Raw genomic sequence first — 16384 nt, forward strand, 5'->3', positions numbered from 1 at the left:
CCGCAAACACGTTGCTAATGAATTAATCATTTAAAGAATTTATATAATAAGAAAACGTGGGAAATATTAACTTGTTTCAGCTTCTCAAATGTGAACATGTTCTGGCTTACTTGCCGCCCCACCACAGTTACACACAACTAAATATCTTTGTGTTTTTGGTATGTTGGTCATCTGGGTACTTATGTTAACATTTTTTGAATGACATTTTATAAACCAGGGGTCTTGAATGTGTTTTAAGCCAAGGACCCCTTAACTGAAAGAGAGACGGAGCAGGGACCCCCTTCTACATCGCAACATTTGTATTCAATTGTATAAAAATTAAGTTGCGTATTAAACTGGGCCTACAATAAAATGTAGGTTGGCCTTATTGGAAATATTACCAGACAAAAGGTTCGGTAGTCTGCAGACGGATCCTTAAATATACTTAAAAAGTCTATCTTGCATGTACATGCATTTGTTTTTCTATCCAAATGAACACCCGGTGATCATTACTAAACAGCCCCCCCCACGCCCCCCCCACCACCACAGAGACACACAGACCTCCCTCCCCTGAGGTTCAAAGGCTTGTGGTCATAGAATTCTTGCGGCGCTCACCTGCGCTGGCACTGCCCTAGTCACTCATTACAGCGGAGGTTCAGGAGGCTTTCTAGTCGCCACCTGAACCCACACAAAGGACCTCTGGGTAACTCTGCTCTTTTGATGTGGAGGATCTGTCATCTGAAGGTGGGTAGGTGGCCATAGATAAGTCATAGACAAAAAAAAAAAAGAAGAAGCTGTTGCTTGTTAAAGCTTTTGATGTGAGCTAGCAGAGCTGGCTTCTCTGTGCAGTGTGTTGAGAGAAAAATGGGCAAGCACGACAAAGAAATCAAAAACATCCTTGCAAGAACTTTATAGCTAGTGAGAGACCATTTTTGCCGTGTGTATTGAATGCACAAAACCGCCATGTTGAGTCTACTAATTTGAAGCTAATTTACTTTCATGTAAACTTTGCTTGGAGTTGCAGTTGTTGGAGTTGAAGGAAAGCAACAAACAACATCAGCCACCCGATCCAAGTTATGAATGTAACTGACTGATGAGTCCAGAGAAAAGCTCTTCTGCTCCACATTGGCTCACTGGTGGTCAGATGTGCAAACCACAAAATTAGGTTACAAACAAATAAAGAACAATGTCACTATTGATACTGTGAATATTTTGACATATACAAATTTCTGTTCTTAAAACGTGAGAATTACATTTACTGTATTCAAAGTTTTATTGTCATTTTATTAAAGCTAAAACAAACAAAAAGTGAATGAAGTTTTGTGGCTTTTAAGGTTGCGATATTAAGAAGGATAACTAAAGGACAGAGTTACTGAATGATATCTGCAAGTTGTCTTCACAGATCAGCTATCATAGTCATGCTGGAAAACCTGCAATATTACAAAAAAAAGAACACTAGCTCTCTGAAACTCAAATACTTTGGATAAAATGATCAAATGAGAGTGAACCAGTCCATGTTTAACCATCCATAACTGCACTTCAGATTCCAACAACCGCTGACCACACATGACCTGGCACCTTTTAAATCTATTTGCAGAGAAAAAATGCCAGGTTTTCTCGACATGCTCATATTGAAATAGCTGGCGGAATATTTCTCCGTGTGTTCCAGAACTGTTCTTGAACTGGCCCCAAACCAAAGGGTGGTTTGCAGCTGCTGCCATTTCGAAGGGCACACATACGGTCTTTCAAAGGTGTTACTTATAATAAAATTAAAACATGTGACATGGAGTTAAAATGAACTGGAGTTCTTTCAAGTTTGTTTTTGGCATCATTTTCTGGTGGATGGTTACGGAGGGTTCCTGGCATGACGTTGACATTCTCTCTGAGGAGAACTTAACTGGGTTAAACAAGCCTCAAGTTGCAAAGAATGATGGATGGCTCCTTTGTTAATAGATCACAAGAACTACAAAAAAACATAACAAAATGTCCCTTTACTGTACAAACTCACTGAAAAAGTCCATCTCAAAGCGAGACCATGCAACATCTAGTAGTACTAAACAAACTTTCTGTTACTAATAAAACATTAATTGTAGAAGAAATAAATACGCTCAGGAATTCTGCTGCAACAGCCTTCCATTGTCTGGTATGGGCTGTAGCTTTTGACTAATATTAGCACACGTGTTACTCACATTACTTTGGCAGTATGCTAATTTCATTACGACTTGTACTTGTGCTACTGATTTAGCTACTACGTTTTAGCATTTACCATTATCCCGTAATTGTCACTTGTGGACACAGTGGCCGCTGCTTTAAAGCGAGACTATGCAACTTTTAGTGATGGTAAAACATAGTGTAATGGTAGTACAAGTGGAAAAGAGACATTAAGTCAGATAACTAACTCACTATTGTCAGCTACACAGAAATATCTACATTGGGTTTGCAAACATTAGCTAACATTAGCCACCTGAACTTCTGGTCATACCAGACCAAGTAAGGCTGTAGCAATAACATTACTGAGTGTATAGAATTGTGCTTGGGTGCATTTTGCTTATGACTTAAACTTTTCATTTGTAAAAAGAAGATTGCGTTTGAAACAGTGACATAGCCTCGCTTTAATCCAACTGGTTAAGCAAATTAGAGCTTTGTCAACAATGTCCTTTCAAAAAGGTGCACTTGGTAAAAGCAGTATTGCAATATCCATTTCAAAGTAACTTTATATTTATGCGTCACTTGCTTACGTAGTTACTTTCACAAGTATTGTGCCATCCATGAATAGACAACAATCACTTATTCAGGAAACACTGCACACTAGAGCCGTTATCCTTGCTCTGCTTTCCACAATAAGCGTTCCTCCACAGCAGCGGATTTAGCAAGGAATTAACATGTGATGGTCGCCTAGCTTGGCTCCTATTTCTATGAGCAGGAGAGTGATAATGGGGATTCTGTGTGGCTTATTTCCAAGCAGGGGCACCTTTGGCCCCGACAAACACAGCGGTCTCCACAGTTACTTTGCAATTTCATGCAGAGTGCCGGATAGGCGTAATCAATTCTCTACCCCTCTCTGGCACTCACGGCCAGCTGCTGTCTAACTCTTCACGACTGCATACAGGCAGTCCAAATGAGGGAGAGTTTCTTTGGGGACAAAAAAAAAAGCTGCAACGGCAGGAGAAAGGAGGGGTGGAAAGCAAGATGGAGAGTCTCTGCTCATTTAAACAGACTCGAGAGTTTGAGGAGAAAAATTGAGTGTGATTGAAGGTAGGAGAGAGGGTATTGGGACATTTCAGTGAGAGAGAGGCTTCAGCATTCAGTGAGTGTTTTTGGGAACCGTACTGCTGACACCTCTGGCCTTGGCTTGGCCTCATTACAATGACAAAAGCAAGCTAGCAATCGCGCTTCACTGGTTGAGGGTGGACAGGAGTGGGGTGGGGGTTTCTGAGGCACAATGGGAGCTGCTTTTGGAGGTAAACTTGCCTGTGGATTGATATGGCAGGCAGGACGGAGTTTACAACCAAATTGACTGGCCATTCACAGACAAAGCACATAAGTGCCTTTAGGGCTTTCTATGTGGAGAAAGATCAAAGCTCCTTTTTCTTTTTTACAAATTCAACACACAGCCTCCTGTTTATGCTCTAGGCCTGAGCTCTAAAAAACTAACATCTGATCCACTGCAAGAGCCAACAGGGATTTCTACTGAAAATCTATGAACAAGCTAGTCTTAAAAAAATGGGACAACTCAAGAAAAGTCATGCAGAACAATTTAACACAACACAACAAATTATGACCACAAGATTTAAAAGAGGACGAAAGGCTGCAGGTGCTTTATACCAATAATGTACAAAATCAAACAATTGTAGAGTCACATGCTGTATTTCTCATAATTCTCCATGCCAAAATTGACAAAAAGTGTCTGAAGACGTTGGCCAAATTATTGGTTTTTCTAGCAAATATGGCCCAGAAAAACAGAAGTCTGTAGGTTTTTTGTTTTTTTTGTGAAGAATAAAATCAATGGGCATCAGTGATCCATTATATCAGACGATTGGGGGCATATTTGAACCTAAATCTGAACTAACACCACGAGGCTAAATGTGTTTGGCTTCATATGTCTTCTATATCTCTGGTCTTTTTAACCAGACCCAGAAGACTGACAGGGAAAACATGCCCTTAGAATTCCATTTCAATGCAGTCATGTGTTATTGTAGCCTTGGGTAAAAGCACGGCCATTAATGGTCTGGTTATTTTATCTGCATGAAGCCATTCCAGAGCGATAAATCACCCATGGCCCATGTGTGGGCCCGGAGCCGTTTTCTTGAAATCTCTGTAGGAAGGAAACACAGGTGATGACATTCCGATCTCGGAAGTCAGAGAGTCGCATGGCATGAACGACATCTCTCCGTTGTTCTAGGAATCTCAGAGAACATACATGACTAAATGTCTTCACCATCTATAAACTAATTTCCTTCTACTGACACTCCTCTGCCACATTCCGTCCCTCAAAAAAAGTTCTCCTGCAAGATAAAGACTTTACAAACTGTGTGAAACACTAGTCTTACTGTATCGTGGGGAAGCAATGATGATGCCTATATGTTACTCCTGTAGAAGAAAGAGGCCACCATCCCCAGAATAACCAAACAGCTGTATGTTGAGAGTATGTCACCAGGCAGACAACAACCAACCCTAGGGGCTACACCTATAATTAGCCTTTTCTAGTACCATCTCCAGTCTCCCCCCATAGACTGATTATCTTGACTGAGGCTAAGTGCTGTGTGGGTGCCTACTCATCTTCTATGACCTGGATGTTCCACTGGCATGAGGCCAATGTGTGTTTTACAAACCTACTCCACAAGCCCCAGCTTCACTTGTGGAGTGATGGATGGTTCCTGCTAATGCACTGATAGATATAACGTTAAATATTGTGAAGGTAGTTGACAACAAAAGCCCCACCATTGTGAGGCCCATTGGTAATATTTCATGAATACATACGGCCTTAATATCTGCTTTGCAATATGGAAAAACATTTTTAAAAATTTTTTTTTCCAAGGTTTGAACCTTAATGATGACTTTCAACTGCTAAGCCAAATTTACCTAACAAATGCACGGGAAACAAAATAAAAAAAAAAAAGGTTTAGGCATGACTGTAAACATACATTAAAGTGCTCATATTATGCTCATTTTCAGGTTCATGATTGTATTTAGAGGTTATATCAGAATAGGTTTATGTGGTTTAATTTTCAAAAAAACACCATATTTTGTCGTACTGCACATTGCTGCAGCTCCTCTTTTCACCCTGTGTGTTGAGCTCTCTGTTTTAGCTACAGAGTGAGGCATCTCACTTCTGTTCAATCTTTGTTGGGAGTTGCACATGCGCAGTAGCTAGGTCAGCACTACAAGCCAGTCAGAAGTATGAGGGCGTGCCATGCTAGCAGTTAGCCTAGGCGAGCATTATAACATGTGTTACAAAGTGACGCACGTTCGTCACGGAAGTAAAGGCTGGACTACAATAGAGCTGTTTGGAGCAGTTTGTCAACAGTGTTTTCTGTTGGAGATGGGAAGTCCCTTTGGGGTGGACTTTGGGCTTTTCCACTTTGTAAACCTTTTACATGCACAAAAAGGATATAGAACACAATAAAGGAAAGGGAAAAGCCAAAAAGCATAATATGAGCACTTTAATGCTCGTGTAAATTATTAGCAGAAGAGGGGAAAAACTAATAATACTTACAATTTTTCCAAAGTAGACAATCCGAAGAAGGATCCATTTCTGAGTTCTTGAATCTTATTGTTGTTTAAAATTCTGTGGAGAGAAGAATATGTATAAATGCAAAGCAACAGAAAAAAATACAACTACTGAAATGTACATCATATGAATAAAGTCCACAAAACATTGCATTTAATTATAATTAAAAAGATATTTTAATTGCCTTAATAAAAAAATGTCTTTCATTGGACCAAAAACACCTGTGTCATTTTTTTTTTTTAAGACTTATTGTGTCGCATATTGTCGGCAGCTAAAATCAATGTTTCTGTCAACTTATCACACTAGGTCCAATGTAATATAGGTCTACATTTAAATTTGCCAAATAACATGTTTGTATATAGAAAACCAGCAACAGCACTCAAAATATCAACAAGGAATGTGTGTTAATCAGCATCTGAGCCCTCTTAAGACAGGTAGGCTTACCAAAATGAGATAGTGATCTTTCTGTGAAGCCCCTTTGACTAACAGGTAATCAAATCATATACCAGAACCACCACAATAACTAGCCTAAATATATTCTAACAATAAGAAGTCTGTTTTTGATCAAACAAAGTCAGCTTGAATCTTGCCATTATCTGACACAAAGTGATACATTGTATGCTTATTCATAATAGCATAGTAAACAAAAACAACCACATTTTTAATTAGGGTTACATCTCTAAAAAGGGTCTGTCAAGAGTATTTAATAGGAGACCCAAACAAAAACCCAAATTCTACATACTAGGAAAAGGTGTTCTACAGAGAACTTATCATAGGTACAGCTGGACTTCGACATAGTTACAACACTGGATTAAATGTAATGTGATATGAGGCAACAAATGTAGATAACATGTAGATAATTATAAGTAGTAGCCTGAGGTTTTCCATACATATCACTTCAATACAAGCAACAAGAACACATCCTCTTACAGAAGAAAATCGTTTTAATCTTTATCACCACAAAAATAAAAGCAAGCTTGAGAAAACCTCCAAGTCCAAGTGTGAATTCTTGATTGTTTCCTCCCTGGGTAATAAACCAGATTTTATTATCCAGTTTATTCCCCTTGCATACCCAGCTGCAAAGTAAAGCTCCACTTTCTGGGCCCAAGTCCCTCAGAGTTCCCGTCTTTCTCCCCAAACTACTCCCAAAGGATCTGGGGAATCAATAGCACTGTCAAATCCCAGCAGAAAACCCAAGCAGGGACTTGTGGTTAGCATACGTTTCTGGCCAGCTGGGATGGGATGTGGGTGGGTGACATACATGCTAGTTGCACCCACAACCCGGGGCCAGATTGGAGTCATTATGGGGTGTTGAGGGGTTGTTTTATTACAGGGTTGGACAGTGGAGACTTATTGGAGATTTGCTGCTTGGCTCCCTGCCTTTCAGTGAGAGTGCACAAACAAACGGTTCCTGTGTTTGACTGCCTATATTTTGCAGACTTCTGAATGCTGAAATGGCAGATGTTAAAACACGGTGATGTACAAGGCTGCAAATTCTATCACTGCCTATGTACACATGATCTGATGATATAGGCAGAGACGCTGGGCCTCCCAAGATTGTGGTCACAAAAGTCTCATTTATATTGCAGAATAGTTAGCATACCAATGGGATGCATTTATCATGAGGCCTGTGTGAATCAAGGAATGTGGCACTCAATCAACACAATAGAGAGTGTGCACAAAACCACCTTTCAAAACAAAACAATAGAACTGCAGATAATACCAGTTTTGGGTTGCTCATAATGTTTGGCTGACAGTGTTGGCAACTGATGCAAACCCTCAATTCAGAAAAGGAAAGACTCTTTAACAGGAAAAAAAATTAAAGAAACCTCAAGAAGAGCAGAGGAGGAATCCCTCTTTCAGGATGAACTGAGAAGCAATAGATGTTGTATACAGAATAGACCAAAATAGCAAAACTTTAACATGGAAACAAAATTAAATATTAGTATAATTGGATCGTAAACATGTATATGAATATGTTCCAGGAGGATGCCAAGCAACGTCCAGGTGCCACCAAACATATAGTACCTGAGCCACCGTATCTGTCATCTTTAATGACAGTGACAATCAACTTTTTTTAATGGCATTATAAGCCAAATCACAGACGTAAAAAGTAGATTATGTCCAATTGTCAATTAGCAAAGATGTATAGCACACCCTCAACAACACTGATGTTATATTTTTGAGGTAACATACAGCACCATTAGGCCTTTTAGCTTAACTGAAAGCTGTATAATTAGGTTTACAGAATTATGAATGTTGTCCTGGGAAACATTCAAGTCTGGCTGCATAAATACACATCTAGCCTTGTAGAAAGAGAGTTCTACTGAGAGTCACGAGCCCTTTCTTGCCCTCTTTCCATCCCTCCCTTATTTGCATGCTTTACCCTCCTTCACTTCCCTTGTCCCTCCCTCTTCCTCATGACAGGAGTGTGACCTCGGTATGTTGGAAACTGCTGCGGCTGCAAAATTGAGTGTTCTTTACACTTGCATTGGTGAGAAAGAAATACCACTGCTGACTATACAAGCAATGTACATATAGGAAATCCTCAAATTGTATGGAGAGCCACTGAACCACCTGCATCTTCTCCACCGACCTCAGGACGTATGTAACTAGACAGTCTGCTTCCTTACTGCCGGTCTCTGGACGTCGGCCTGAGGTCTCCAGACTGAAGAATTGCATATGGAATTTCTTTAGGCTAGGTCTCAAACGATGGAGGAGGGGAGTCTCCCTTATCTTGATGCATAGATACGACATGCTTGAGCTCAAGCCAGGAACAAGCTGCAGGGGGATCCTTAGCAAATCTCACATCCTGTCTCCCAATACCGATGCAATAAATCTCAACGACATTTATAGAAAAGCTTGGTCTGGAACCCTAATTTCTACTGAGTCATAGAGGAATATAAAATGCATTGGCCTACATTTCAGCTTTCCTTCGATTTGAGTAAATTTGACACTATCAAAGGTAGTCCCTTTTTCATAAAAAAAAAAAAAAACATCTTTGAGAGAATTTGCCTTAGGCTGTAGGCGCATTATCAAGAGGACTGTAGGCACATTATCAAGAGGACTACAAATGGCCAGCCAGTACACACTCCCCTCACAGGCACATGGCGTTTTAAGGACAAAGCTAACTGGTGCTCTCTCAACACTTTCTTTATGCTCAGAAGGCTTTTGGTCATATAACTCCCAAGAACAGAAAGCTGTAACCCTTCAACAGGTTTTCAAATAAGTCTCAGGCTGCAGTTGAGCTCATAAAACCCCTTCTAGGGTGACCTGGAAAAGTCAGCCTCAGCTCAGGTGGAAAAGGGAACTGGTCCAATGACTGACTTGCCAAGGTAATTCTTGCCATAATCCAGCAATTTCTTGTTCCACTCATCATTTTTCTGCAGTATTTGGATTTATTTTGAGAATGGGTACCAAAGGGTAAAAACTGTGCTATAAGGATTTTTGTATTACGTTTTTTTTTTAAAAAGGGATTCACTTGAGTTGGGGCAAGGTAAAAAGGGCACTTGTCAGACAAGCTGTTAGTGCCACTTCATTCTTGTAAGTCAAACAGTAGGCCTTGCAATATCCTCTTTCAAAATCCAACAGGACAACCCATTAGAGCAAGGTATTCACCTTATAGCTCTCTGTCTGAATGGAAAAATGATCCACTATGCAAACACCAGGATGAACGCAGATGAGCAGTAGACAAGAAGGCACTGCACAGCCTTAGCTCATATCTATGCACTAAACTGAACTGCTTGTCTGGGATTAAATGAGACTTGGGGCAACCTGGCACAGTCAAAGCTCAACAGGTCTATGAAATGAAAGGCTGCGAACTGACTTAATGTGCAGCTGTCAGTGCCTCGCCTTTGGGATTTTGCTTTCTTCTGCAAACACCGCAGAACTACTATGAAAAACACAGGGGCATTCCTTTAGACCAATGGCTTGCCTGGAGAGCAACAAAAACAAATCCTCTGAGGACATGGATGACAGCAGGCACCTGTGTTCTAGTTACACAAACACTTCCAAAGGCTCCCAGCATGACATAGTAGCTTTTGAATGTTGGGGAGAAGAAAAAAAAAAAAAAACATACGAGAGGATTGACATAAGGACTCAACACGCATTCCAAACAAAAGTCTGCATTTACCATCCGTTTTTTTAAGAAACGTCCCCACAAGCATGAAGCCTGAATAAAGTCTCAAGGAAACCAGGTGAGAATGTAACCCTAACTGCCGGTTTGCACTGCTGTGAAACAAGACCGTTTACTGCTCTCCAATGTGTGTCATCAAACTGTGTGTGCTTTTTCCTGCAGCGAGGGAGGAAATCCCTGCTTTCTTCCTGACATTAATCCTGTGCTGCTCTGTAGAGGCCAAAACCAGGTGCGCTTATTTGCACTGTCCAACCCAGGTGCGCCTGTGAAAGGATCCTAAATACATTAAACAAGACCTGTAAAGAAATAGGAGCTGGGTGAGTACAGAAAGCTTAAATTTAGGTCAGTTTCTGTCTGCATGGGTATGTAGGCTGAAACTTAAACAGATATACAAAAATAAAACACCCATGTCTACACCCATATAGACGACTCACACAGCCCGATTTAACCTTCCGTGTGAGGCAAAGGTTAAATTCAATTCACATTTAAGTCTGGTAAAAAAAAATAACAGCTACTTAAGTGCGTAACTGCTCGTGTACAGATAGGCATAGTTAACATAAAAGGACAATGTAAGAGTATGACATATAATGAATGGAATGGGTCTCTAATCACACCTAGCTTATGCTGCCATTTCTGGCAAGGCCTTTAATTAACACACACAACATGGCATGTCAACACACAAATTGAAAAACACCCATACAACAAGGGAACTCCAGTAATCCCTTTAGCAAAACAGTAGTTGAGTAGTCAGCTGTGACATTTGTAATTCTGTGTAATGTTGTTAAAATGGAAATTTGTCTTAAGGGAAAAGTAAACCTTATTACAATTCCAAACTAACTTAGAGATATGTCTACTAACATTAACATATTATTATATATTCAGAGAACATATACACGGAAACCCAAAGGACTAGTTGCAAAGCGTTCAATATCCCTTTAGAAAAGTCAAAGAAACATTAAGATGCTTGTTCCATGAAAGTTAACAAAGTCTACTTCTTTTCATTTCTTGAAATTAAACTAAACAGTACCCTTAAAGCGCTGGATAATTTCATATTTGGTAAAATTCATGAGAGAAAAGCTAAACGGGGTGAGGTCTGCTTTGGCTTAACAAGGAGAAATAATGGCTGGTAATGCTCAAGCCTGAGAAAGGTCCCTAATAGCTGAGACCTCTGCTTAAGTTAATTGCAGTCCAGACCTGCTGTGTTTGGGCCACGGTCAACCCCCACCACGAGACAGTAAGGGAGTCATAAAAAAGGACCACTGCACCTACTGAGAGGGCAATCCGATTTTACACGTCATAAATTAACACCCAAAACCTGTGCAGTCAACATAAATTGCCGTTTCATTACTCACGTCTACAGGAAATTGTGAAGAACACTTGAAGTAGTTCTGTTGTTTTCCTACAATGGATGACAACAAATGCCCCGAGATACAAAAGCGGAGACTGCAAGGAATTCCTGAAAGTTGCACTGCTTTCGGTCTGTGTTCTCTAATTTAATCTTACTTGTACTTTGGAGGCTGTCATCTACATTGCAGTGCTTAAGCTCAATTCTGACAGACCCCAAGCTCACTGAAGACAGACCGAGCAAACACCAGAACAAGATGGAAGGCTTACTAAATTACTTTGGAGCACACCATAGCTAAAAGAGGTCAGCATAATTTAAAATTCTAGAAATACCTGAGAGGACACTAGGTAGAGGAAGGTAATGGGGATCATTCAGAACAGAAAAAAATTAATTCAAAGAGACAAGTTAGTTTCTTGAGCCAGGTAATTCAACACAGTGAACATTTTGTTTTATTTTGTGGTAATGCAGTTGAGTGAACTGATTTCCAGTCTGTTGTGTGGTGCATTTATGTGTTGATGGGAAGCTCCAACATCTGGGATTTCAGAGTCAGCTCCTGACTACAAGCAGCATCACAACAGGTAGGCTGTGTGTTGAAGCAAATTTTGAAGTGCCTTATGATGAACTCCTAATGGCTGATTGATACTGTTAGGTAAAACATAGGCTTACAATATGGAAGTCAAAAGAAATCAGGAAATTGTTGTTTTTAAAGGATATTTAGTCAAGATGCACATAGCCTGGACCCTGGTTTACTGACGGGCCTTTTTGGATTTAATATTCAGTTGAATGGTTGCAGCACGCTGGCCTAATTTGGATATTTTTTGGCTCCAGTAAGAGATAAAATGACCGAGCTTAACCACAGAAACATGGTATCACAGGCAACATGTTCGCTTATTTCTACAATTTTCCAAATCAATATGCTCGTGTCTGCATTTCTATGCTACAATGGTGTAACGTTGTCAAGAAATATGAATCACTATTTGGTTACCTAACTGCAATTGTACTTAAATAATGTCTTGAAATTACTACAAACCGATATGTATGGAAAGCAGATTTAAAAAATCTTTGGAAGGTGCTTCAAAGTAATATACATGTGGTTTGTGGTAAACTGGTTACAACATGCAAACTCACTTACCTTACCAGCCAAATTACCCCTTTCTTTCCCTGGAGTCTATTATTTGCTTTCTACTCCTGCACCCTGCCCTGGTATTCTCATATTTCCCACATCGCTCACCACCACCACAAAGCACAAGTGCACACTGGACACACAGCTTTAAATGTCTGTCTTTTTGCAAGTTTCGTTGGTGTCAGTTATTTTGTTCTGACAAGCACCCTCTAAATAAAACCTAAATCAAAACTGCTTTTTGAATTAAATCTGGTACGACTTGAAAATCAAAAGTCACCATAGTAACATTTAATGACCTCAATCAATGAGATCATGAAGAGGTTTGTAAGGGAAATCCACCTGTGCTCAGTCAGTTGTATGTATATGTGTGTATTTACGAATTGTGAGGGTGGCCACACAAAGACTAACACATGTAACGCTCATGGCTGGTGTTGTGTTGTGGATGACATACAATCACAACTGCTGTTTCTGAATTATAAAGTGAACTTTCTTTACTTTAAACATTACCAATCAAGGACCAAACTAAAATGCCATATAATCACTGTATGTACTTGTACACTTCTTAAAACACTGACCAAAAAAAGTTCCACGTGAACTAGATCTAACCCCAGCAGAGAGTTTATATTTCAGCCAAGTGGAAAAAAAACACCAAAAGGATTAACTCAACAGCACATGGGCTCTTAGCTCTATTAAAATGCCTTGGAGGTATGGTAAGAGATAGTGTCTTGTATGAACACTGATTTAGTAGCCAAAATATCTTCCTGTGTGTGAATCACTACAGGAAGACAGGCAGTTACTATTACATAGGGTAGATTTACACCATGGCAGTATGCAGCTGTGAAATAGTGATGTATGGCTGACATGTCATTCAAGCCAGATTTATCTTTCCCTTATTAGAAATACGCTGGATGATATGGAAGTTAATCACACATTCAGGTCTAGATATTGATCAATTATGACCTTTTAGAAACTGTAGTTTCAGTTGTATTAGGTATCACAGATATGTTTAAGTCCCTGCATTAAACTATTTAGAAGAATGAACAGGGAATATAAGTAACGTTCACGTACAGCCTTCAGCAGCGGATAGTTGAAACCTGGTAATAAAACGTATAGATTCAAAGTGTAGTATTAAACGTGTTTAGGAGATAGGAATGGTGTGTTTTAATTAGCTGAAATGAATGCAAAATGCATCTTCTGTATACTCACAGCGTGACTGTCCTGTTGGGGAAGGAGTCCGGGGGTAACACCTGATGGAGCTCCATGTTGCTGCAGACCACTTTCCTGTCGGACGACAGGCTTTTCCCACCGCTTTTCGAGCGTTCATCATATGATTTGCAATCAGATGATACCGCCGAACCACCACCGAGCAGAAAAATCACAAACAACTGCAACAGATCCACCCTCATTTTCACACACGATTAGAAAACCACTGCAGCATTGGAAAGAATGTTTTGATACTAAACGGGGCAGATGGGTATGCTAGTTGATAGCTAGTGAGGAGCTTTGTTATGAAAAGGTCCCCGTTAAAGACAGAAATGAGACCCTTGCCAGTATCTTGTTTGGTTCAAGCGAGCCTTCCTCCTCCATTTCTCTCAAAGCTTTCCCTTTGCTCGGCGGTATTCAGTCCGACAGAGGTGTTCTCCTTTGTTTGCCAAACGACTCATTTATAATTCCCTTTCCATCCTGGCGTGAGTGTTTATTTCCTCCAACCCTACGAGTCCGAAAATGTTAAATGCCGAGTGTGCTGCTTACTAAATAACTTGTCCAGTTGTTGAGAGGTTTTCTTTGTTGGGCATAGCGTGGGTCCAATTCAGTGCTGTCTTTTCCACGGGAGGCGGCTGCAGTAACGTTAGTCCCAGGTTATCCTTCACTAACTTCTGGAAACTCGCCAGGATTTTTAAAACACCCACTTTAATTTCCCGGTACTTTAGAATACATGCGGATCCAAACAAGCGGGAGTAAACTTCCCTCTTCTCTTCTTTTCCAGGGACCAACAGGAAACTACTCCGAAAAAAACACACACACAAAAGCGCTACAACAACAGCTCAAAGTGTCCTGCAAATGCCCGAAAAACCAAGTTTAAAGCTCTACATTGCTTCAAAAAGAATACCCAAAGTGGTTGTTGTATCTCGTTTAGCTCCACTGTTTCTTTGAAAAGTATATTAAAAAAACAGTTCCCTGTCCATTGAGAAGTCCTCCTCCCATGGCTCTGCCCCGGGTTCTACCATTGTCAAGTCCCTCGGAGTTCAAACCGTATCCGGTCCGCATTTCAGAATAAAACCCAAAGCAGAGACATTTTTGTGATCCATTCTGTTGAGTTTGCAATGGCCTACCTACACTCAGGCTTCAGTGGTGGAAAGCAACTGTACTCAAGTAATACATTTAAGGTACTTATACTACTTTACTTGAGGTTTTTTTCTCACTAACCCTCTATTCAGTCTCTTGGAGGCAAAGTCTGTCTTACTCCACCACATTTATTTCACAGTAGTTAATAATTTGCAGAATAAGACACAAAACCATTTACCCAACAAACAGTAGTTCAATTACAGCAACCACTACAGTAATATCCCAGAAATATTCTGCATAGGCTCATAGCCTACTGTGACACTTTTTTTCTTTTTTTTTTTTACTGTGGGTTTTTAGATCAGTAGCCTACCTCTATATACTGAGTAAAAATGTTTGACAAACAATCCATTTTCTTTGTTATGATCAGGTCAAGTAAGTCCCTTCATTCTATAGAAACTGCATGGACCAGAGGATAGCATTGAAATGATCACAGAGAACGTATGCCTTCAGGCGGCAGGCCATAATGCTTTCACCTCCAATATTTGTTTTCAGGACCTTGGCGTTCTTTGACAAGCACCCTTTAACCTTTTCCTGTCTGCACTGCATTTGTCACATTGTTGTAATGCAGCAAACGCAATGGATGATACTCAACAATCTGAAATGAATAAATGATTCTGATCTGACTCTCAGTCTGTCCACCAGCCAAATGGCTAGTGAATGTTTTTACCAGCCACTCAATAGATCACCATTGTTCTTTTGTCTGGTGAGTGAAGCAAATCTACCAGCCACTTGCATATTTTACCAGCATTTGGCTGGTAAATGGTGCTAATTTTGAACCCTGCTTGTAATGATTTATGATAAACCCCTCCCATTATTTACTAATATAAATTCATTAAAATACACAAAATGTCAAAGATAAATAATATGCAGTGCAGAGAGATGCAGAAAACCCAGGTCTTATTTATAGCCACCTTAATAATGTTATTAACATGTGTGTGAAATGTGTATCCGCGTGTGTGTGTGTGTGTGTGTGTGTGTGTGTGTGTGTGTGTGTGTGTGTGTGTGTGTGTGTGTGTGTGTGGTAGGCTACTGCATAAATTAGACTGTAATAAAAAGTAAGGAGACTATTTGTACATGGTGACAAGATGACTAACCCTCCTTATTATACTGTGTGCCTTACACAAGGAGTCACAAGTATGTTTTTTTTTAAAAGGAAGGGGTTTATTTAGCCCCAAAATAGCAAATTAAACTGTTTACAAACAAAAATGAAGATACAGTTTTGGGCCCATTAAAGAGGTCAACTAAACAGAATGTAAATCAAGCTCTTAATGCAAAAAAACCAACATAACTGACCCAACAAAGTAGAAACCAAGGGGATATACTGGTTGATCAGACCAGGTTTTGACACACAGGGCAAACTAACAATAACACATTACTAATACTACTATTATTCCCAAAACATTAACGTACTCAAGATTAACCAAAACAAAAAAAATACTAATGTAAATCAAGTGATAAGATCTGAAGAAAAAAGGAAGTTTCCCCATGACATGACTAACTTAATATAAATATCTATGATCACTATGCACAAATGTAGTTAGGTAGTGGTGGTACGCTGATGCATTTGTAAATGTATCAAATAAGTTTCGTTGCAATTAGTTACAAATTAGGGTTTGAAACCATAGCATGCGGTTAGGACGTCATGACTGAGATGTGATCGACTCCTGATTGGTCGGCCGGGTGTATGGGCGGGACTTCGACACTGCGACTTCATGTATCTACTGC

General features: G+C 39.9%; 1 protein-coding gene across 1 annotated transcript in view; it reads right to left on the bottom strand.

Annotated features, from left to right (window-relative positions):
- adgra3 (adhesion G protein-coupled receptor A3) overlaps nt 1-13719 on the bottom strand; it is a 33347-nt gene extending 19628 nt beyond the window's left edge. The window contains exons 1-2 of the mRNA XM_031285006.2: nt 13520-13719; nt 5696-5767 (exon numbers count right to left, since the gene is read on the bottom strand). Of these exons, the coding sequence (XP_031140866.2) occupies nt 5696-5767; nt 13520-13719 (272 nt within the window). The remainder of the gene's footprint in view (nt 1-5695; nt 5768-13519) is intronic.
- Nucleotides 13720-16384: the final 2665 nt, after the last annotated feature.

The sequence above is a fragment of the Sander lucioperca genome, chromosome 17 (genome assembly GCF_008315115.2).
Source record: "Sander lucioperca isolate FBNREF2018 chromosome 17, SLUC_FBN_1.2, whole genome shotgun sequence".
Classification (NCBI taxonomy): domain Eukaryota; kingdom Metazoa; phylum Chordata; class Actinopteri; order Perciformes; family Percidae; genus Sander; species Sander lucioperca.